Source organism: Monodelphis domestica, chromosome 1 (assembly GCF_027887165.1).
Source record: "Monodelphis domestica isolate mMonDom1 chromosome 1, mMonDom1.pri, whole genome shotgun sequence".
NCBI classification, from domain to species: Eukaryota; Metazoa; Chordata; class Mammalia; order Didelphimorphia; family Didelphidae; genus Monodelphis; species Monodelphis domestica.
Genome location: NC_077227.1, coordinates 274,399,757 through 274,424,648, shown reverse-complemented (window position 1 = coordinate 274,424,648; position 24,892 = coordinate 274,399,757). Strand labels below are relative to the sequence as shown.

The 24,892-nt window shown below is 36.1% G+C and overlaps 1 protein-coding gene and 1 non-coding gene across 9 annotated transcripts in view; both read right to left on the bottom strand.

Moving 5' to 3' along the window:
• SYNE2 (spectrin repeat containing nuclear envelope protein 2) overlaps nt 1–24,892 on the bottom strand; it is a 416,774-nt gene that overhangs the window by 140,122 nt on the left and 251,760 nt on the right. For 7 of the 8 annotated variants that reach the window (XM_056810866.1, XM_056810871.1, XM_056810867.1 and 4 more), the window contains 5 exons: nt 22,045–22,224; nt 20,744–20,818; nt 19,563–19,673; nt 12,956–13,072; nt 3,413–3,643 (listed from right to left, as the gene is read on the bottom strand). In XM_056810866.1, the coding sequence (XP_056666844.1) occupies nt 3,413–3,643; nt 12,956–13,072; nt 19,563–19,673; nt 20,744–20,818; nt 22,045–22,224 (714 nt within the window). Of the gene's footprint in view, nt 1–3,412; nt 3,644–12,955; nt 13,073–19,562; nt 19,674–20,743; nt 20,819–20,919; nt 21,223–22,044; nt 22,225–24,892 lie in introns of those variants that run through there. The other variant, XM_056810873.1, reaches the window with a different exon arrangement.
• On the bottom strand, nt 18,934–19,042 carry LOC130456695 (U6 spliceosomal RNA). The gene has a single exon (XR_008915744.1). It is a non-coding gene; the product is annotated as a U6 spliceosomal RNA (small nuclear RNA).

Here is a 24,892-nt window from a genome sequence, read left to right as displayed (position 1 = left end):
GTCATGGGTCTCTCTCCTCATCTCTGTCTCCTGGCTTCTTTCAAGACTGAGCTAAAATCTTACTTTCAAAAAGGCTTTCCTAACCTCCTGTAATGGTATAGTTTTTCTTCTGGGATCTCCAGTTTATTCTGTATCTAGCTTATTTGTACATAGTAGTTTATATGTCAAATCCCCTATTAGATTGTGAAGTGTAGGGAAGACTATTTTTGCCATTTTCTTGCACTCCTGGGTCCATTTGCACATCCTGTAACATATAGCCTGATACCAGGCACACAGATAATTCAATAAACAGGTACTTAATAAATGTTTATTGACTTGACAACTTTATGCAAATGACCACATTTGATCCATAGAACAATCTATAAGGTAGATGCTGCTATTATCCTCACATTATCCATTAGTTACCTAGTCATCTAAGTAGAATTTATTAAGGACCTACTAGATGTCAGGCAGTGTGTTAAATGCTGAAAGATAGATTAGGACACTGAACTTAAGGGGGTTAAATAACTTGCCTACGGTCACAGAATTAGTAAGTGTCTGAGGTAGGTTTTGAGCTCAGTTGTTGATTGGAGTCCTATAATTTTAAATGTCAGTACAAAGGAATCAAAATAGTTGAAAACCTAACATTTTAAAAGTTGGGCCATGGAGTAAAATAATGTTCATCAACCCTTCATTTTTCTTTTGTGTAAAATGAATGTCAAAATCTATTTTGCTTCTAACTACTGCCGATAATATTTCTCTTTCTATTCTGTACTATATTACATGTACACACGAGTGTACTTTCCCTTTTCACTTACACACATACTTTCTTAGATCCTCTAGAATAAGGTTTAGATATAAGGTTTAGAATAAGGTTAGAATAAGGAATAAGGTTTAGAATATACCAAACAGAAGATATCATATGAATTTCACTAAAATTTGTCTTTGAAAAGCACTGGTTTCGCAGAGAGGTATTATTAATAATCCCTTATATGTAGAGAGAATTTTACAAAGCAAACATGCATGTAGGCACACTTAACATAAGTTTGTTTTTACCAATGTCACTTAATAATAGCAACTATAGAGTGCTCTAGAGTCTGCTTACATGTTTCAAGTAATTCCTAAAATCAACTTGTGAGGCAGGTATAGTAAATACCTCTTGTTCAGTCATTTAAATCATTTCTGACTCTTTGTGACCCCATTTGGGGTTTTCTTGGCAAAGCCACTAGAATGATTTGCCATGTCTTTTTCAGATGATTTGACAGATGAGGAAAGTGAAGGAAACAGGGTTAAGTGACTTGCCTGGAGTCACATGCTAGTAAATGTCTGAGGCCAGATTTGACTTCAGGAAGATGTGATTTGCTGACTTCAGGCTCCATACTCCATACTCCTGTGTCACCTAATTGCCCCAGATGCTATTACTATCACCATTTAATGATGAAGTTTTTATGATTGCGATTTTACAGATAAAGAAACTGAGGCTCATATAGGTTAAATGAATTGTCCAGGGCCATAAAGCTAGTAAATATGTGAGATAGGATTTTAATTAGTATCTTCTTGACTTTGAATTCTATGCCATATGATTAATTTACTAGGCAGCTAGGTGGGGCAGTCAATAGAGCACTAGTGGTGGAGTCAAGAAAATTAGAGTTGAAATGCAGTTTTAGCTACTTACTAGTGGTGTGACCCTGGACAAGTCACTTAACCTCTGCCTTGGTTTGCCTATCTGTAAAATGGCAATCAAAATAGCACTTACCTCCTAGAGTTATTGTGAGGATCAAATGAGATGATGTTGTAGAGCACTGTATAAATGTTCTCTATTATCATTATACTTTAACCAAATAAACAAATCTCACCATAAATTTGTAAAACAGCATTGTAACATTATTCATTCATCAGTTCATCTATAACACATTTTCCAGAGTACAAATTGTTGGACCATTAGAACATTTTTGCCAAACACTGCATTTTCCTGGGGACAATTCATAATGTTAAGTAGGAGTATACTGATATATTATCATGTAGTTCTCATTGAAATTTCAAATCTTAGGAAGTAGTGTTATTATTCTTGTTTTATTTTTGTTGTTGTTGTTAGTTTGCTTTTTAAATCCTTACTTTCTCTCTTAGAATCAATATTATGTATTGGTTCCAAGCCAGAAGAGTGGTAAGGGCTGGGCAATGGGGGTTAACTGACTTGCCCAGGACTACAAAGCTAGTAAGTGTTTGAGGTCACATTTGAACCCAGGACCTCCCATCTCTAGGGCTGACTCTCAATCCACTGAGCCACTCAGCTGCCCCCTCCTGTTTTGTTTTTTTTTAAGATGATTAAACTGAGGCTCAAAGTGATGTTATCTAAGGTCACATGGCTATGGAGGAGCAGAGCAAGGATAGGAATATCAGTTTTAAGAGTTGAGGACTCTTTCAATTATACTACATCACCTCTGCTATATTAAAACTCAAAAGGCACATTAGAGAATATGAAACATACTAAACAATCTTTTTTCAGAAAGTAGGATAGACCAATGGATAGAGCACCAGCCCTGGATTTAAGAAGACCTGTGTTCCAATTTGACTGCAGACACTTTACTAGCTGGGTGACCCAAAGCAAGTCACTTAACCTTCTTTGCTTCAGTTTCCTCATCTGTGAAATGACAAACAATTCCAGTATTTTTGCCAAGAAAACCCCAAATGAAGAGTTGGATACAACTGAACAAAGTGATTTTTAGCCCCCCAAATCTCTAGGTAACTTATTATAAACCAAATGGTAATAATTCCCTTTGGCAATATTGCAACTATTTGAATTACAAACTTCAAAGGGACCTCGGATGACTTCCAAATTTGACAGTTGAGGAAATTAGAATTGAAGTTAATTGCTTCAGGGCTCTATATCTTTGGTAAAATTGGTCTTTCTACTATATAACACTGCATTGTATTTTATACAGTTTCTAGGTCTCAAAATTGATGATTCTTCTAGAATGGCTCAATTAGAAAGTACATGCTAGATTATATTATAGCACAAATTATATAGCATGTCCTATATGAAGAAAGACAATACAGAATTTGCATGTTCTATTTTTCCCTTTCTAATCCTGGAAAAAGTTGTATTTTAGATGACTAAATATTTAAATTCCTAATAGAAAAATTTCAGAATATACAAGCCAATATTCAAACTAAAACATTATGCAACCCTGGGCATATCACTTAACCCCTAATTTCCAGTCCTTACATTCTTTTTCCTGGGAATCAGTACATGGTTTTGATTCTAAGATGAAAGGTAAGGGTTAAAAAAACCCCAACATATTATTATCAATTGAACTCTATGTAAGGTGAAGAGAAGGAAGAGTAATTGTAAAAGTGCACTGTAGCTTTAAGAGAACCTCATCGCACCCAGAAAGGTGATTGGTGTACAGGTGAACTTTGACCATGAGTTTACCTGACAACCAGCTAGCTCCTGTTCCACCATCTGCTGCATTTCTGGGTTTAAAGTTTCAGCTCTGAATGAGAGGTTAGCTTTGTCAAGCCACAGCTCCAGCTCAGCCACCTGTTTCTGGCAGACATGAAGGATCTCCACAGACTCTGGCCTGGAACTCGCCACGATTTCCTCCAAAGATCCTTGTTCTTCTCCAGAGCTCTGAAAAGGGACTCCAATGGAAGGTGTGTCACCCTGAAGCAAATTCAAAGGATATATAAGCAAGAGAAGGCTCTGAATCCAAAGTTTTGAAAATTTAAACTGCAAAATGCACAAACCTTGCCACGTTTCCCAAACAAAACAACACTCTGAATGCAGAAAAACAAAAATGAAAAAACCTTCACTTACATACACATATACCCTCCTGCCCCAACACACACACGCACAAGCCAAAAACCACGTGATCTAGCAACAGGTTTCCAAGCAGTCAGTTTGCACCTGCACAGGTGCAGTATTCCTGTGCACCAAGGAAGTAAACTGGCTCACAGTTCATTAAACATCAAATCCCAGGAGATGTGTGTGTGTGTGAGAGAGAGAGAGAGAGAGAGAGAAAGAGAGAATGAGAATGCGTGTGTGCGCATGCACACACATACGCTTCATTTCAAGGTAATGGAAAGTATTTAAAAGTTTTATGGCATGATTGAGCAATGTTGACATTGCCATTATGTATCCTTTCCCAAAAAGAATACACAGTCTTTGCTATAACTGACATCTAGCTAATGAAAATATATGTTCCAAAAATTGGGGAAATTTTTTCATATACTTTATATGTGGTTCAGCTGCTAAATGTTAAATATAATCTGAACATCTTCATTCAAACATCTTGAATATAGTCTTTTATCCCATTATGGAGAACCTGATGTTCCATCTCTCCTCTTCCTTCCTCAGCTAAATTGATAGTTATATTAAAGAGAAGAAGTGTATGTAACATTTCCACACAGAAATTACTGCATGAATTACCCATGGGAAAAAGTTGTTTCAGTTACCAATGGAAAGTGCTTTAATAATTATATTAAATGTTTGCTTTAAAATAATAAAATTACCTAAGATATGTAGTTTTCTGCTATAATACTGACTCATCTTAATTGTGAGGGAGTCTATATTTTTTTAGATTAGGAGTTAAATTGGGGTCTGGAACTTGATTCTTTATAATATTTTGATAATGATTCTGATAGAAGTGGTTTTCTTTGTTATCCTATGATTTTACTAATTTAAAAAACATTCTGAGGATTTTGGAGTCTGCAAACTCTCCCACACCACCCCAGGTGGCAGTCTGCTTTTGTATAACCCAGGAACTAAGAATGTTTTTTACATTAAAAAACATTTTTTTTTAATGTAAAAAGCCATTCTAGCTCCACAGGCTATAGAAAGAAAGCTATCTCGCAAGATTTGACCCTTGGGCTATAGTATGCTAAAAACTCTGGTCTATAGCCTACATCAACTGCCCAAAGGATCCAGAGTATAAAAAAGGTTAAGAAACATTGTTTTAAAATGAAAACATGTTTCACACAGCTCTTCCAAAGAGACTACATAGACACTGTTCCTATAGATTTACCAGTCAAGCACAATGTTGTGGAGAAGGCAGTTTGAGTTGGCAGAAGAATTATAGTTGAAAAACATCATGTGACAAAATGTTCCTGCCTATTGTGTTAGGGATCTATGTTTTGTGTGTGTGTTGTTTTTTGTAAAACTTGTGTCTTATAAAGACACTCTTATGAAGAAACTCTTTTCCTGTCATGTCTGCAAAGAATATGGAAAAAAACAGAAAAAAATATGGAAAAATCTTCCATTCTGATGAAACTGTTGTCACCTTTATTTGACAAACTAAAACAAACAAACAACCTTATCTTCTCTCTTAGAATTGATACTAATTATTGATTTCAAGGCAAAAGAATAATAAGGGCTAGCATTTGGGGTTAAGTGTCTTATCTAGGATCACCCAGGTAGGACATTCTGAGGTCAAATTTGAACCCAGGTCCTCCAAACTCCAGGCCTGGTGCTGTATCCACTGTGATACCTTGCTGCCTCTGTAAACAAGACTTTTGAGAAGACTCTTTACAGGTACCCTCAGAGAAAATGAATAGTTGGGGACTGTTTCCAAACATGAAGTCATTTACTGTTCGTGTGAAGGTTGGAGATCACTCTGTGATCTTATTCATAGCCTCAATAAATACTTACTATGTTTATGTTATCACTTATTTTATTAATAATGTACCTGAATAATTACTATTTATATTTAATAATTTATTATATTATATATATTATACTAAGTTTATATTTAATGGACTTGATGGGGGTTTGATCTAATTAGTTAATGATATTAAGGATACAATGTTATCATGAGAAAGAAAATACACAAATATATCCTTGGAACAATTTACCACTCAGTATGATAAAATTAAATATAGGAACAAGTCAAATGAAAGGTTGACCCCATCTACCTGCCTCAAAAGAGAAACCACATTTTCATTATTTTAATCATAGAATGTAATAGGAACTAAATGAACAAAAAGGCAACTTTTCCACATAATTTTAATAGTTTGTCTAAACCTGCCTATATAAATATCATGATACTTGATTTGTGTATTAATACACCATTTAAGCAATTGGGAGAAAAATGGCTGTATCATTTATTGTATATTTTCTCATTCCCTGACATCTTGGCAGGAAACTATAGTGCCATTACCAAACGTGATTTCAATCTAGCCCACAGAGATTCAATAACCGCATTTATCATCTGCTGTTACATGAAATATCAAGTTTTAAGGAGTTTAAGGGAGTAGATGGTCTACTAAAGGGGGACTCACATCCATCAGACACCCAGAGATCCTTAAATTAAGGAAGCCAAAAGCAATAGAGGAACTTGGAGACTAAAAGCAGAATGGTTTTTCCATGTGTAGGAATATCCTGAGTGTGATTCATTCCTGATCATTTTGTACTGGGTGACATTTCTCTGATATACTTGAAAATACTTCTAGTACCTTAGTGTCACCTAGAGACCATTCCTTTACTACTCTCACTCTTTCAAAACATAGTCTATCCATTTATATCACTTGACCCATACATATCCTTGTCACAATTATAGACCTGCAGTTAACTCTCCTTCCTTTCTTAAGAAATTTGGTATTTGGCTGATAATTCTTTCTACTCCAAACCCGGTGGTTATATGTGAGATCTTCCCTAAAACATCCTAGCCTCTCAGCTTTAGACCTACTCGATTTTTGTAAACTGTATCTTCACTCCATCTCATCCAGTAATAGATATGGTCACTCTTAGATCTTACTCATAAGTCTGCTGTCTCCATTATGTTGAACTCTGAAATTACTCTCTGATCATAATGACACCTACCTACTATTTCTTGTTTTGGTTCACTCTTACAAAATCTATTCTCCTTCCTCATGGTTATGGCCAATTCCTCCACCCTTCTCTATTCTTATTCCATCAGCTCTGCATAGTCTTAAACCTATGGTCAGCTACTTCAAATATACACTCTCATACCCAGGAATACCTTGTACCTTGTCCTACTGTCACTCACAGTATGCTAAAATCCAAACTTATGCTACCTTCACCATTCACTCCCTCTCATTCTACTGGAATGATGCCCCTGAGAAAGTTATGCAATCATGAGAATGGATCCAATACAAGCTGATTTTATTTGATCTCAATCAAGCCCTCATTGCTGAATCTTTTTATTCTTCTTTAATTGACTATCAAGCTTCACTCTCTCATAGAGCTGGAAAAGTGTTCTGATTACCTCAAGAAGATCATGTACTTAGGACCTTTTCTAAAGGACATGTATCATATAAGTAATTCTTTGGTCCTTGTGACTGGGGTTTGTGAAGATGGAATTAACTCTCCCCCCTCCCCATTTTTAGATTTAATCACCAGAATCTTATACATCCCACTTATCCTTAAGTATGGGGAGGTCTGTGACCTATGTGTGCGATAGTGGGTGACAAATCATCTACTAATTATCTACTCTCTTTTATTTCCTTACTTTCACTCTTTCTCCTTTTGTAATTAAACTACCCTAAAAAGTCATTCTGACTTGAGATATATTAATTTTGATGACCACGCTCTTATATATTTAGTCCAACCATTAATTTTTAACCCTTACAGGTTGTATCAGATTTGTATGAATGACGATTGGAAGAACAACTATCCACCTACTGGGCTAGAGGAAGAATCAAGCAGAAACATTTCTTTCTCCTTTTGAGTGTGGTACTTTGGTGCCAGATCTCCCTTGGTCGTTTTGCAAGGGAAATTCTCTACATTCCTCACATAGCCACAATGGCAATCCTCAACTCTAATACATGACAGTTAAAACATGGGCTTGCTTAAGTGAGTTTGAGTTTCTGGTCACCTTCTTGTTCTTTCTTTCCCGAGCACAGATCTTGCTTGGCAACCACTGATATCAAAGATACTTGACAATATGAGTTTGAGAACTCTGGGGTTTTACTTTCTCTTGACTCTTCAAACTCCTTATACCAGTGGTGTCCAAACACAGAAAGGGGAATCATTAATTTTATATGTAAGGATTCCTACAGACTGTGCATATTGACTTAGTTTTAAAATGTTATCTATATTTTCTTGTATTTTTGTTTTGTTAAATATTTCATTTTAATACATTTTTAAGGCATTCAGGCAGCATGTTTGGTACCTCTGCCCTATGTTATTCTCCCTTTTCTGCTGAAATTATCACCACTTATTTCACAGAAAAATAGTTATTTTTCCCCTCTTCATCACTAGTGCATACCTTAAAATCCCACTACTTGACCTCTTCCCATTCTCTCTTTCTTAGCAACTATCTGAGGAAAAACTGACCCACCTCTTTACTCGTCATGCTTTCCTGTATCTGTCAGACACATTTGTCCCTTTATCTTTCCCTCTTTCTCTCCACTATCTCTTATATCTCTCTATTCACTAACTCTCTGCTGCCTATAAACATGTTTATGTCTTTTCTATCCTTAAAATACCTTCACTCAACCCTGCCTCATCCTATTTTCCCTCCTACTGCCAAAATCCTAGTCATTTGTTCCCACTATTTGCTTTTTTTCTTTTAAAAATTATTTTTGACATTTTTTATTTTTATACATCTTCATTTCTAGCTAGATTTCTCCCCTATATATCAATCCAGCGCAATATCGACCATAACTGACAGTATGTGCAATATTTCATACTGCTTGTCTTCTATCTCTGAAAAAAGTGCACAAAGGTCTGCTGACTACTTCCTTATCCATCCCATCTACTCTGGTATTTCCTCCTAGCAACCTATCATCCTTTACAATTCATCTTCTGACCCAGTCATTCTACTGAAATTATTCTTTCAAAAGATATAGTCCCTGAACTGCTAAGTCTGATGGATAGTCTTTTCCTACTAGATATTTTTGATGCCCATGACACCATTAATCACCTCCTTCTTCAAGATATTGTTTCTTCCTTGGGTATCTATAAAATCACTCACTTCTGGTAACCTTCTTATCTTTTTGACCATTCACTCTTATGTATCCCTGGATAAAATATTCATTTCCTGCTTAGTAAGCATAGGTGTCCGCCTCTTATCTCTGTATTCCTTCCCTTGATGACATCATCTGCTCCCATGAGTTTAATTATCACCATGTATATGATTCCCAAATATATTCACCCATACCTAATGTCTCTCCTGAATTGCAGGTTCATAATACTGTTAGTAATTTATAGAACAAATGAACTTTTCTTCAAAAAAGCCCATCCCTCATCCAAAATTTCCCATTTTTGTTGAGGATACCACCATCCTTTCATTTCCCACAATTTTGGGGTTATTCGTAACTCTTTCTAGGCAGGCAGGGGGCACAGTGTCACAATGTGTGTGTGTGTGTGTGTGTGTGTGTGTGTATGTATATGTATATTTGAATAGTAACATAAATCTTAGAGAGTTAAAATGAATTTCAGGGGGCAACTGGGTGGCTCAGTGTATTGTCACAGTATTTATTTCAAGATGGAAAGTAAAGGTCTAAAATAATGAACAACTTCATTAATATCTTGGTCTTCACATTCTATTATAATTGTATACTCATTTTCAATAACAATATGGGTCACAGAAATCCATAGAAAAGAAGGAAAATTCTCATTTTGTCAATAACCTAACCCCCAACCTCCCCCCACCCTTTTTTAAAGCTTCTACTAAGTAGCAGGCAGGAATGGTTTTATTTCTCTTTTTTTCCTTTTAATGGGCAGCAACATGGAGCAGAAAATAAGAGTGCTGGTCCTGGAGTCAGGAAGATTCATATTTATCTGGCCTCAGATTTACTACCTGGATAAACCTGGGCAAGTCACTTAACCATGACTGCCTCAGTTTCTTCTATAAAATGAGCCAGAGAAGGAAATAGCAAGCCACTCGAGTATTTTTGCCAAGAAAACCCCAAATGGGTTTATAAAGAGTTGGACACAATTCAAAAATGCCTGAACTATAAAAATTTTCCTTTCATACCCTTAAAAGAATGTGCAAACTGAAAGGTGAAGTGGCTAAAAGGCTGCTAAGTAATTAAGGAGACATGCAGACAGGCTGGGTTTCCAGGGTAGTATGGTAGAAATAACAAATTTAGGAAGGAATCTAAAGACTGGAAACTCTGGTCGTGTCTTTGTCACCAAGTAGCAGTTCAAGTGAACTCTGCTTTACAGATTTCAGTTATTTCATGTGTAAGATAACAGGATAACTGATGGCCCTTCCAGGTGTAAGGATCTGTGACTCTAACCATCTAAAATATTGACATGGAATGATTCATATTTAACCATTTCTTTCAGCTATAGTTGGTCACCATGATCATACAGAGCCATAGTTCTCAGATATTTTCAGTGTAACAATTATTCTTTCAGGAGAAAATATCCATATATTACTCCATCTGTTTTCACCCATCACAGAAAAAAATCCATATGGACAAAACTCTCCTGAATTAATGTGAAGACTGATATTTTGGATGAGTCATCAATGAGGTTATGTCTGTTTTGGGTTTTTTCCCTTGGTTAAACATTGTAAGTAATTTATTCATGCAAGAAAGAAAATTGCAGACCTAAAGTTAATAACTAAGGAAGGGTGGAACTCTACTCGAGGAAATAAACAATGCCCACATAGGCCACAGGCTGACCTAAAGCAAAGGTAGTAGAGCAGGAACAAAGGGAGAGGAATAAAATGATCAAATATGAATGCAACATGAGAGAGAAGAGCATAAGGAGGAGAAAGAGAGAGTTATGAGTAATATATATATATATATATATATATATATATATATATAATGGTAAAATTTCTCCAATACTTGCCTCAGATGCTACTTGGTAACTCATGTCATTGGTTGAAAACTCTTGATATAAAATATTGTCATAGCTCTCAATAGATTGACATGAAACTTTGTGGATGTATGACAAATGAGTATTACTTCACCTCAGTCTTTCTTCTGAGTAGCTCCTGATACTGTATGATATTGTCAGATTCTACTTTATCTCTTTTAGGCATCCACCCGGACAACCAGGCTAGTCACAGACATTCCCTCTGATATTCCTTCTCCCAACATTTTTGTTGTTCAGTCATTTTTATTCATAACCAATCCTTCCTGATCCCACTTGGGGTTTTCTTGATGAAGATACTAGAGTTATTTGCCATTTCCTTCTCTGGCTCATTTTATAGATAAGGAAACTGAGGTAAATAGTGTTAAGTGGTTCGCCCAGGGTCACTCAGCTAAGTGTCTGATGCAGTTTTGAACACATGAAGATGAGTCTTCCTGACTCCAGGCTTTGCACTCTTTCCCAACTTTTGACCTTAATCTTGTAAACCTTGTAAACCAAATCATTCGAAATATTGCCACTAGGAAAGGTAAGACCAATCTACTGATTTATAGCTTCTTTCACGATTGCTAGTACTACCTAAGTAAATTGTTCTAACTAAACCAACAAAGCTTTATCCATAGTTCAGTGATGGGCAACCCTTTGAACTTGGTGTGTCAAAATTCACCACAAAACCAAGCATAACTTGAGTGGTGTGTCACTTAGAGAAAAAAAAAACATAATTTCACACTATTTATAGTTTAAATAACAAAAATGTATAATTGTAACATATAACTTTATTTAATAAACCAAAAACTAATTATTTAATTTATTTGCTTCGTGGCTTCTTTGTTCATCTGTCATCAGTTTCTTTTGTTGGTCTTGATATTATTTAAATTGTATGGGGTGCTGTGAACTAAGATAGATGAGGTGGAGGGGGAATTCTTTAACTAACCTGTCTATTAGTGACTTTTTTTGTTGCTGAATTTCATTGGCTAAATCTTCAATTGAAGGTTGGCATTGTGAACACTTCAAGCCCAAGCAAGCACTATTAACTTCATCTGTCAATCTGTTTGTTTTGTTGGTTTTGATTAATGCTGAGAATAAGGTCTAACAAAAGTATGTAGAGGGAAAAATTGTGAGTAAAAGTCATTGCTATATTTTTCAGGGTGCTAAAAGTGTCTGGTAATGGGTTCCAGGCACTCCTCCCTTGCACGTGGGCCAGAGCCCCATCCAGTTTTCCATCCACTTGGCCTGGCCCCTTCCCCCCCTCTCCAGTTGACTTGCTCAGGGGTGCTGTAAGAGCAGCAGCTGCCACCAGTTAGCCTGCCTGCCAGCATGCACTCCTTTGAGGGTGAGCTCCTCCTCCCTGCCCCCACAGGAGGCCCATGCACCCCAATCACCTGGTGTGGAGCAGGTGTGGGCCGGGGCATGGCCACGATCATGGCTGCGGGTGCGCAGCTCCCCAGCCGGCTCCTGGGTTGCGAGGTGTGCTGAGCCCACATGTGGCTGCACGTCATTGAAAATGGCTACACATGTCAGTGCTGACAAGTGTGTCATAGGTTCACCATCACAGCCTTAGTTGAATGTAAGTTCCTTGAGGCCAAGGACTGCTGCACTTTTGTCTTTGTAATCCCAGGACCTAGCACAGTGCCTGTGGCATATCATGTATTGAATGAATGGATGCTTGTAGCTTGACTGAGTCTGACTAAGCTTGGGTGAGACTGTTTTTGTCTGATGATTAATATGACACCCCTACAAATACACAATATTATTTAAAGTTCTTTGGGAATATAAAAGAAATATAGGATATTGTCCCTACTTTGAGGCACCTAGCAGTCTATCTAGAGTAAAAAAATGATATATGTAAAACAATGAGAGGGTAATCCATGAACAGAGAACTATTTTGGAACACATTTTTAGTATTACTATATACAGTGACATAGAAGATTACTTGAAAGTTAACATTTGGTAGAAAAAAACATCATCTCCTAACTGCTAGCAATATCATGGCAAATCACTTCACTTGTCTATTTCAATTACTTCATTTGTAACACTGTTATGATAAAAATCTTCCAGGCTTGCATATATATATGGAAAAGATTGCTATGTAAAAGTTCAAAGAGTTTTCAGATTGTACAGATTATCACAGAGCACCTGGGCACAGTGCCTTATATTCAGGTCATTAAACCATTACAAAAACAAACTCACCACTTCTTGCTGGATATGGGTTGAAGATGAACCTAGGTCTTGCTCATTCTTCAATGGATTCAGAGCAAACATTTGTGTATCATGCCCATCATATGTGCTTATTCGCCCATCTACCTCCTGTAACAAGAAGATTAAAAAATACAAAAATCCCCATGGAGCCATCCATCACCACATATTTTCTGTGTCTACATGTTCTACAACCATTGTGGGTGAAGAGATATTCAGAAACCTGACATCCATTTGGGAAAGAATGGTTATTCAAGAAAAATAATATTTAATGCTTTCAATAGGTTTAGACTTACTAAAAGGAGTTCAAAAGCTTTTCTATCTTTATTTGAGGACCTAGTAAAGATCTTGGGAGAAAAGTTCTACTTTGGTCAGTGCCAGTTCTAATTGAGTTAGTTGGTTTTACAACCCTCATAATCCTTGAATTTTAGAATTAAAAGATAAAAAAAAAATTAAAGATGATGAAATCGAGACCCTCCATTTTCAAAATGAGAAAATTAAAGTCCAAAGATATTGACTTGTCTCCCTCATTTCTCCTTTTCTACTCTTCAAAACCTGCCTACATGATCACACTCTTCTATTTTGCTCTAGATGTAAGGGAAGAGGTAATGGTTTTTGTGCTCCAGTAATCTTAATCCTCTCATATTCTTGAAAAGATTTCTCCTCTAATTCTTCTGTCTTCTTCTCATCTTCAATTTCCCCTGATCTAGGTGCTTCCTTCCTATATACAAACATGCTCAGATCATCTCTGTCCTTAAAAACAAACAAGCAAATAAAACCTCTTTGCTTGACTCCTCTATTCTGTATCTTTTTTCCCTTTTACTGCCAACCTCTTGGAAAGACTAACATTACCTCTCATGCCTTAACACCTACTCCTTAACACCTTGCAATCTGCTCCTTGTCCCACCACTCTCATGAAACTACTTTATCAAGTTATTAGCAATCTCTTAATTGTTAAGATAATCCTCATCCTAATCAATTCCCTGCTATTTCGGACACTCTTGACCATTCCTTCTTACAACATATTCTCTTTAGCTGCCGTGACACTGCTCTCTTCTGGTACTTTTCTTAGCACTTCTCTTAAGTCCTAACACTCCTCTATCTTCTTTGTTGGTAATCATCTTTCCCCTTCCCACTAAGCACATATATTCAAAAGCACTCTTCTTCAACCTTCATTCCTTGGCTGCTTTTCTTCCTTGGTAATCTCATCTGTTCCCATGAGCTCAATTACCATCACAGAGGACCGCTCAATCCACATATCTATCCTTAATCTCTTTCATGAACTCCAGGCTCCCGTTGCCAACTACTTGCTAAATATCTCTAACTGGATATCTCACTGACATTTCAAACTCAATATGGTTAAAGAAGAACTCGCCATCACTTTCCTCCCCACCCCCCAGCTGCTTCTCTTCTAAACTTCTCAGTTTCTATCTAGGGCACCATCATCCTCCTTGTCACCCAATACTCATTTAAATAGCTTCACTTTGAAGTCCTTCATTTCTATCTTTACAACAATGATGGTATATGTCTTTTTTTTTTGTCTACACATACAGCTACTTCTTGAGTTCAGGCTTTCAGTATCTCTCACCTTGGCTTTTACAGTAGCATATGAATTGGTCTCATTGTCCCAAGTTTCTTTCCTTTCCAATCTGTCTTCCACTCAGCTGCTAATGAGATTTTTCTAAAGCCTAGTTCTAACTATATTTTTCTGATCAATGAGCTCCAGTGGCTCCCTATCTAGGATCAAATATAAACTTCCTTGTTTGGCATTTAATATTTTTTATTACCTGGCCCCTTCCTATCTTCCTTGTTTTATGTTTTATTCTTCTCCATGTATTCTATAATTGAGTGAAACTGGTCTACATGTAGGTTTCCAAACATGACTTTCTATTTCCCATCTCTCTTTTTCTGTAATGGCTGTCCTTCATACCTGAAATGTTCTGCTTCTTCATCTTTGGCTCTTGGTTTCCCTGGCTTCCTTCAACACTTGCCACCATCTGCAGGTCTTTCCCAGGTTCCCTTACTGCTATTGCCTTTCCCACATAAATTACCTTTTATCTCCTCTATTATTTATCTTTTCTTTACTTAACTATTTATATGTTGTTTCTCTTGTTTAAATATGATCTATTTGAAGACAGTGGTTACTTTAGTATTTTTTGTATCTACAACACAGCATAGGACCTGGACTTAGGACTTAATAAATGCTTATTGCTTGAACTAGTTTCTTCTCCCTCATCCCCTATATCTGATCAGTTTCCAAATTTTGATTTGATCTCCATAGCACTTTTTGCATTTGTTCCCTCTCTTATGATTCATATGGCCACCATCATAGTTCAGGATCTCATCATCCCTCATCTGGACCATTTTCTCATTTCTCACACAGTAGCCAAAGTAATTTTCTTTAATTATGTTGTTGTTCAGTTGTTTCAGTCACATTTGACATTTCAAACATAATTTGGGGTTTTCTTGGCAAGATACTGGAGTGGTTAACCATGGCCTTCTCCAGTTCATTTGACAAATGAAGAAACTGAGGCAAACAGGGTTAAGTGACTTGCCCAAGGTTACACAGCTAGCAATTGTCTGGGACTGGATTTGAACTCTGGTCTTCCTGACTCTAGGCCTAGCACTCTATCCATTGTGCTATCTAGTTGCCCTCTTTAATTATGGATCTGACCATACCACTCCTTAGAATCTTTCAATGTATTCCTACACCCTCTATATTAATATGCAAACTTTTACACCAAGCATTTGTAGCCCTCCAGAATTTGGCTCCCACATATCTTTTTTCAGCTGAATGTCCCCTCTCCTTTTCATGAATTACACATTCTAAACTCAACTACTAGCCATTGCCTAAACCTGGCATTCCTGTCCTCAAACCTTTTCACATTCCCTTGTCATGCCTGGAATGCACTCCCTCCTTATCTCTGTCACTCACAGTACTTCATGGCTCACTGGGGATCACCTCCTCCATAAAGCCTTGCCTGACCTGCTTTCTCTTTCCTCAAATTGTCTTGTATTTACTTATTTGCACATGTATTAAATTCTATCAAGAAAGCTAAGGGGGAGGGACTGTATTCCTCCCCTCCCCATTTGTGTCACTGTGCCTTTTGTGTGGCAGGCATTGAATAAATGCTTAATTGAATTGTCCAAGGTCACATGGGCAAGCAGAAGCAGAGTTGGGATTAGAACTCAAGTATCCTAAACCCACATCTTTCTAGTCTACCATGTTATCTCTTATGTAACCTAATCGGGTTTGCTTTTACATCTGTGCTTCATAATGAATGTTTGATGCTTTGGCTGAGGATGGCTAAGTCATGGATGCATCATCAAAAATTCATCTTGGGAATATATAGCTAAGTTAGCTTAGCCCAGAAAGTTTTAATTAAATGAATTAATTCCAGATCTTCAACAGAGGGCATCATTTAATCAAATTCAGTGTGTTAAGTCTGTTTCTTTTTTTCCTAATGTTTTTTAAAGCATTCTTCTTCAAATTGTTTTTATTTTTCTCTTCCCAATTCACTACCAGAGAAAGTAAATAAGAATAAATGGGGACTCTGACTATGGATATCTATTTCTGTCTTAAGCCAACACTTGTGTTCTTGTAGTGAAATTTGAACTTCTGTAAATCATTCATTCATTAAGCTAAAGTTGATAAATGCACTACTGTGTATGGCACTGTGCTGGACATTGTTGGAACAATAAAGATGACCAAGACAATTTCTGACTTCCCAGAACTCTAGGATCTATTGGGAGAGAGAGACCCTAATGAAATATACAGTCTACCTGAAAGAATGAAATAATAGGATATGTAAACAATCTTGAAGAGAAATGATGCAGAATAGAAAAATATCACTTCCAACTAAGACAGAAAGAAAGGATTCACAGAGGACATGGTACCCCGAGTCAGATAAATATGATTTTGATAGGCAAAGATGGAGGGCATTTCCAGCTGCAGGAATAAAAAGAATAAGGATATAGAGATAGGAAGTCACAGATTTGGGAGTGGGGTCAGTGAGTAGTCTAATTTTAGCATCATGTGAATTGATAGAATAGTGGGGGAATTGTTTGATTATGTGGTTGGGACCAAATTGTGGAATATCTTAAATCCTAGGCTATGGAAATTGGGCTTTTACTTGAAAAGACAATGGAGAGCTATTCAAAAATTTTAAGAAAAAGAATGACATGATCAGAGCTCTGTTTCAGGAAATGGCAGTAGGGTAAAATGGATTAACTTGGAGATTTGGGAGTTAAGGAGATCAGTTAGAGGAGGTTATTGTATGCAGTACTTCCATGCAAGCAGTAAGGAGGATCTGTCTTAAGGGGGCAGCAGCAGAAATGAACAGGAGGTGACACATAGGAAAGAGCTTTACAGAGGTGGAATTAGTAAGACTTAGTGATGAGTTAGATATGTCTTAGAAGAATAAAGAATGATTCCAAGATCTTAAACTTGGATGATGAGAACCACAGTGCTGCTATTAATAGAGATTAGAAAATCAAGAAGAGGTAATTTGGGTGAGAATCTGATGATTACAGTTTTGGATATATTAGACTTGAGGGAGGGATACTTGGGGAAGAAGAGGTCAGAATACTTTCTCTAGAAATATTATATATAGAGAATATATACATATGTATGTGTGTATGCACACATTTGTGTATACACACGTATATATATTTTGGATTCATATGCATAGAGCTGATAATAATAATACCTAACTCTTAAGAGAGAGCAGCAGTTCTTAAAGTACAGTTGGGGGAACTCCTCGTAGTCCTTGAGACCCTTTCATGGGCTATGAGGTCAAATTAATTGCATAATAATATGTTCTTTGACCATTAAAATTCTCTTCCTTTTTCCAATGACATATCTGCATAAGGCTAGATTTACTTTCCCCACACTACTTAAACCCAAACAATATATCATAATACATTGAATACAGAAGCAGATAAGAGAATCCAGGTGTCTTCAATTAAGCCATCTTCAATTAAATTAAGCTGTCTTAGATTAAAGAGACTTGAGAAAATAATTAAATCATGCCTCACTAAGTTTTTTGGGTTTTGGAAAAGTTATTGTTTTGTAAAAATGTTATTTGTATATGGCATATTATAATCTATGTATTCATATTTAGATATAATTATGTATTATACATAAATAAATGTCTATAAATTTATATATGGAATATGCTTTGTATCTTATAAATGTGTGGATTTAAATATTTATATATTTGTAGAAAATTATTCACATATTTATAAATATATGCTTATGTATTTTATGTAAACAATTTTATTTATGTAAAATGTACTTAAGTGCTTTATATAAATATATATTTACATACTAATTATGTATATTATATGCACTGACATATATTGGGTTTATTAATATTACTTTTTAATAAACTAATAATTTAAAATTTTTGTCTATTTTAATTTGTGATATGATAAATATTAATAGATATAACCCATATAGACAAAAACTCTTTAAGAGTATAAAAAGAGTATAAGAGTATAAAAGGGTCCTGAGATCAGTAACTTTGGTAACTGCTTGATATACAGCTTTGTTTTGAAAAGTACTTTACCACAACCTTGGGAGGTAGGTTATTTCCATTTTAAAGATAAGGGAAACTGAGAGTGAGAAAGAGATTCATTAACTTGCCCAGGATCACTTGGTTAGTAAGGATGTGAAGCAGGAGTTGAATTCAGCTCTTTTCAGCTCCAAATCAAATAGCCTATTTACTATACTACCTCATTTTGCTATATATGATATAGGTGAAGGTAAAAGTGAATGACAAGATATCAAGAATGAGAACTCAAGAACATAGCATACGAATAGAAGACAGTGAAGACAAAACCTTTAGAAGAACACTTACATCCAGAGGGCAGAAAGAGGAAGAGAAGCCAGTGAGAGGAAACAGAAAGAAGAAATTATAAAGTTAATAATTAGGAGGAAAACAGTACAATTTCCCTTTTCTTTTTTTTCTTTTATAGAGAATGTTTTCACAAATTTACTTGTCATCCTAACACAGGGGCCATACAATGATCTCTGTATCATTCCAGTTTTCGTATATATTCATTCACCACCAAAGTAATTACAAGAGGATAGAGTTTCATGGAAATCAAGGGACCCAAGAGAGGAAGGAATGTAAATTCTACAGAGATATCAACAAGGAATATGAGGATGAAGAAAAGAACATTGGGTTTACTGATTAGGTCACATATGACTTGAGAAAATACTTTTAGTAGGATAGGGCTTTCTATGTTTGAATTTTCTTAAATCAAATCTTCTAAAAGCTGACCACATTTTAATTATCCAAATTATTCCTTTATGCTCAAATTTAAAAATGTGAAGTAATAGTAATATTTCCTTATGGACAAAAGTATGCAGTGCTCAAATGTTAAATTCTTAGTTGATGTACTTTCACTATACTTCCTAAGAGAAAAAAAGCATGCACTCACCTAAGGTTTCTTATTTTTCTTTCCCAACTGGCTTGTGAAGTAGATATTTTAAATATATAGGAGTGGCTGACAGAAAATCAGAAAAAAAAATGGGAAAGCAAAAATTTCTAAGTTAAACACAGAAAGCTAGAAATGCAATATAAGTAATGAGTACCTGTATAAGTGTTCCTGAGGAAGAGGAGGCTCTGTCTTCTTCTTTGTTTCTCTCATTTCCCCACTGTATTGACCAAGGACTAGAAGCTGACTCTGTTCTCTCATCTCCATTCTAGAATAGCATTTATTGAATTGACATTAGCAAAGAGAACAGATCTTTCCATCAAAGCCCTCACCCCGCTTCCTTCAAACTAGATTTCTTTACATTATCAGGCTCTCTCTTTGTGGCTTTTTTCCCCCTTATCTTCCAATTTTTTGCTTTCTTTTCTCCTTTTTCACACAGTTGTATACCAATTAAAATCTTAGGATAAATATTGGGGAAACATCTGAAACATTGGAAAATTTAATCCGAAACTGCATCTTTTAAAAATATCAGACTTAAAGAACCAACTGTTATTTTTGGCTGCTGTTATCTTGTCTCTAAATTTACCAACTCACACCCTTCCCTCTCACAAAACAGCAAAGATCTGTTTTCTGGTGGAAAGAGGATAGAAATTTGGGGTTCCCCAATTTTTTACACTGATTTCCTTTCTACTTAGGGGTCTCAACTTCCCAGAGACGCTAAAGAATTAGGCCCATTTTGAATGACCCTGGACCAGTTTAACAGACTACAAAATAAGCATTAAACCTCTTAGCAGTAGTATAAGAGATATACAAACTATTCATTACTGCATTTTCTTTACTTTTTTTCAAAGGACCCATTGTAATCCTGGTTTTTTTATGAGTGAAATTGAAACGTATTTCATAAATTACATCTGTAAATTCTTATTCCATGAGATATAATGGTATTGGTAAGAATTAGTAGTATTACTTTTTAACACTGCTATTCCAGTCCCAGGTGGCACTGCTTTAGACTAAGATGAATTCAACAGTTTCAAAAATTAAACTTGAAGCAATAATTACCATATTTTAAAAACTGCATGATATTTCAATATTTTCTTTTAAACTGCCACAAACAGCATTGTTTCCAACAGATCTCTGATATTTTGGGGTAGATTAAGTTGTACTTTGGGTAAAGGCAAAACCAAATTATAATTGCTTCAAACCTTCTAACAGAGCAAAATTAATTTTTAAAAATTCTCCATGTTTATTTTCATTTTCAAATTTTTCACTTAATTTTTTTTTCTTTTAGAGATTCAGATAAATAAATTTTGACAATAAAGAAAAAAAAATTTTCCTTACTTCACTTTTCAGCGAACTTTCTTCTACCTCTTCAACAATTGATGGTGGAAGAGACATGGATCCTTTCCTTTTCAGCTGAAAGTTGTAGTACAAAAACAGATCCAGTCAGGTTACCTCACAACATCACACCCAACCACTCCTTTCCACATTTTTGTGACGCTATTTTTGAAACTTACTTTTTATCCCAGTCACAGATTTCTTAAGTCCTTTGTCACCCACACTGGATTCCACACCTATTTCTCTAGGCTCTGCATGCATACTGTAGTTTGGTTGGGTTTGCTTGACTAAATTACTGAGATGTTGTTTGCGCCCAAACCTAGATACACTTCAGTTGTGTTGATTCTTCTATCTTCCTGCCTCATCACCCTGGGAACATCAGGGTCAGGAAGGTACTTTACCATACTTCCCACAGACTGAAATAGGGCTGTCCTTTGAGGAGGAGGTGGGGACTTCAAAGGGTGGCTGCTGCCTGCATAGTGCAGGAATTTCACAAGCACCTCATTAGCAAACTATGCGAAACAATTTTGGGGCAAGTCCAGAACTAACACACCCTAAGAGCTGTTTTTTTTTTTTAATGTTTATAAGCAATCTCTGGCTTAGTGATTCCTTTTAGTAAAAAAAAATATTATTCCAGAGCACTGGCAAAAATAAAGAATTTCAGGTTAGTTGAAAAAATTAATTTGATGGCTCTTCCTATTTCTTATCTCCTGGCACTTTTAACCTTCATGTGAAATGTGGCCCCAAATTATTATTTTTTAAATATAGGGTATCCCTCATAGTGTTAGTAGGTTTTAAACTTTAGTTCAATTTAAGCTTTAATAGCTTAAAACTAGTTTTGGTTGTCTTTAAAAACATTTTTTAAAGCTTTTAAAGTTCAAAACTACATTTAAATTTTGGGATACCCTTTAGTGACTCATAAATGGACATGTCATAATTTCCCTACTAAACCAAGAGTTCCCTGAAGGCTAGGACCTTAGCTTATGTTTTAGTCATTCATAATTTTCATTAGGATCTAACACAAAAGAGAAGGAAACAAGCATTTACTAGGCATATATTATATGTCAGGCACCATCCTGAGCATTTTTACATGTAAGATCTTATTTGAGAGGCTATTATGATTCTGAGGAAACTGAGACAGACAGAAGTTGAGTGAATTACCGAGGTCACAAAGTAAGTGTTTGAGGCCAGATTTGAACTTAGATATTCCTAGATTCCAAGTCCAGTGTTCTATTCATTGGGACAAAGAATTTTGCTATAGTATATACTTTTTGGTCTGTGATTGCTACTGAGGTCATACATACTTTCCATTCAGAAACATCTCTCTCAGCCAATCCAGATTCCTCTGTTTCCTTTTCTAACTCTTGTTTTTCTTGCTGCAAACGCTGATGGAGAGCCAAGACTGTTGTCTTCAAGCCCATCAACAAGTCTTCTTTTTTCTGATTCAAATTCAGGATCTGTTCTTTTATACTGTCTATTTCTCTCTGTGTGGGAAAAAAAAAAGATTACATTATTTTATCAAGAGTGGAAACTCTTAGTTACAGTTTTCACTGTTATTTAATTAGGAATCAATTAGTATGATTAAGGATTTTCAGCTGAGAAAGGCCTGTGGGGGCATCAAGTTCAAGCCTTTCATTTTATATAAGAAAACTGAGGTTTGGGGGTCATACAGGTAGAAGATCCAGGATTGGAATCCAGATCCTTGGGCTCCAAAGCCAGCCTTCAAGTTCTATGACACAAAGCTATCTCACTATCTTGGTGACCAGGGAAAGAGGCTATAATTATCTGATCTATTACTAGTTCTGAACTCTGTTATGATACAAGGAGAACACAGAGTGCTTAAGATTTTAAGCTATTAAAGCTTTAAATTGCCCAAAGACTGTTGGAAGACCTTATAGATCTTCTCTTTGTTTAGCCTAACACAAAGGAAAGTAAACTCACACAAGTCTAAGAAACAAAAAAAAAAGTGTTTTTTAATTAGTTTATTTATTTAGACTATTTTCCCATGGTTACATGATTCATGTTCTTTCCTACCTCTTTTCCCTCTCCCCTCTCGGAGCTGGCAAGCAATTCCACTGGGTTAAATATGTATCATTGTTCAAAATCTACTTACATATTATGCATATTTGCAATAGAGTGATAAAAGTTTTTCTTATTTTTAAAAAACCGACTCTCATGAACACTTAAAGGAAATAGACTTTCAATTCAATTAAATTCAGCAAAAACATATTGAGTACTACTATATGGTATGAAGGAAAGAGAACTGAACTCTGGATTCAGAGGACATGAATTATTCAAGTTCACCTCTGGCACTTCTTACCTGTGTGACCTTCATTAAGTCACTTCACTTCTATGGGTCTCATTTTCCTCATCTATAAAATGGGAAGTTGGACTGCATGACCTCTAAGGTCCTTTCCACCCTAAATCCTTATGTACTCCTGGGATGAAATAGCATGGGTTACAGATAAATACATACAAATCCCAGAATAAATACAAACTAATTTGGAGCTGAGGGATGAGGCACAATGAGGGGGGAGAGGGAACAGTTAGAAAATGGCACATGAACTGTACATTAAAGGAAGCAGGGATTGTATTAGGTGTAAGTGAAGAGGGCAGAACCAAGGTGGCGGAGCAAAAGGAAGCACAACAAATCCCATCCACAACTCCTTCCAATGGATTTATAAAATATACCAGACTGAATTCTCATGGAGAAATAAAAAAAAAATCACAGTGAGTCCCTTTGTCTGACCCAGTTCAACACAGAGAGATAAATAGGTCAATAGATCTTGAGGGTAATGTTGAGAGCAGGAGCATGTGGTAAGTAAAGCACTTTAGTACCCAGAGAAAGGCTGTACACAAGAATAAAATGTGGTCTCAGACCCATACTGGGATACCTCCAGACCCATGGAAACTGAAACAGGGACAGGTACCAACTGACAGCTTTGTGGCTCACAAACCAATTCTAGGTCGCAAATTCAGCACAGAATGAGAAGGAAATCTGCACTGGCAGGACCTTACAGTGGCACTGTCTTTCTCAGATAGGAACGCCCTGGGTGGTATACCTAGAAAGGACTAAGCTCAAAAGCCAACAGTGGTATATATCCCCAAGCTCAGAGTGGAGTTGCACTTTCAGCATCTATCCTAGTCTGCTGAGGAATAGGCAGGGCAAGAAACCCAGACCAAAGTGGAGCCTATAATTCTGCCATATTGGATGAATGGAGATTTCCATCTAGCTGGGGTGGAGTGTAGGAGTAGTCAGTCTATTCTTGCACAGACTCAAAGTCAGATCAGAAACTTGTAGAACTTAGACTAGGGGTGGGGGAAAGGTATGGGGTAGCAATCAGACTTTCCCCTGGATCAGATCCCCCATGGGGGAAGCAACTGAAAGCTTGCAAGTCCTCAGCCTGTCTCTGAAATCTGAGAATAATACCACATTCAATAACCCCAAAAAGAAGTAACAGGATTAACCCAGACCTTCCCTCCAGAGGTAGGGCAGAACCCAGTATTGACATCAAGCCCAAAGTTAGGAAGTTGTTTGAAAGAATGGGCAAAAAAGTCCCCACAAAACAAACCCTATCAAAGCAAGCAATCCTGGTGGTGGGATTTAAGACGTTAAAATAGAAGAGAATGACTAAAGCATTTACCTCAGAGCATTAGCCTCAGAGAAAGCATTAGCCTCAGAGAAAAACAAAGCTTGAACAAAAACTGAACTTTAAAAATTCCTGGAAGAGACGGAGTAAAAATTTAAAGAAAAGAGCTAAAAATATTTTTAAGACTGGAATGAGAATGTTTGAAGGAAAATTGGAAAAGAATTAAGAACTATGGATGAAAGAATTAAAAAGGAAATTAAAATCAGTGTCAACAGCTTGAAAAACTTAAAGTATAAACATATAAATAATAAAATATAATTATATGTAATATGCTTTATTATAAATATATGTATCTCAAAGCAAAAATATGAGTAATATATTACACATTACCTATAATGAATAATCTCACAGCAAAAACTTAACTGGACAAAACATAAAGGAGAAAAAATTAAAAGTCATTGGATTTTTTGAATATCATAATCGAAAAGAGCCCAGGCATCTATTTCAACAAATCTTGAAAAGAAAACTGTCCAGATCTCTTAGAATCAGAGGGCAAAGTGGA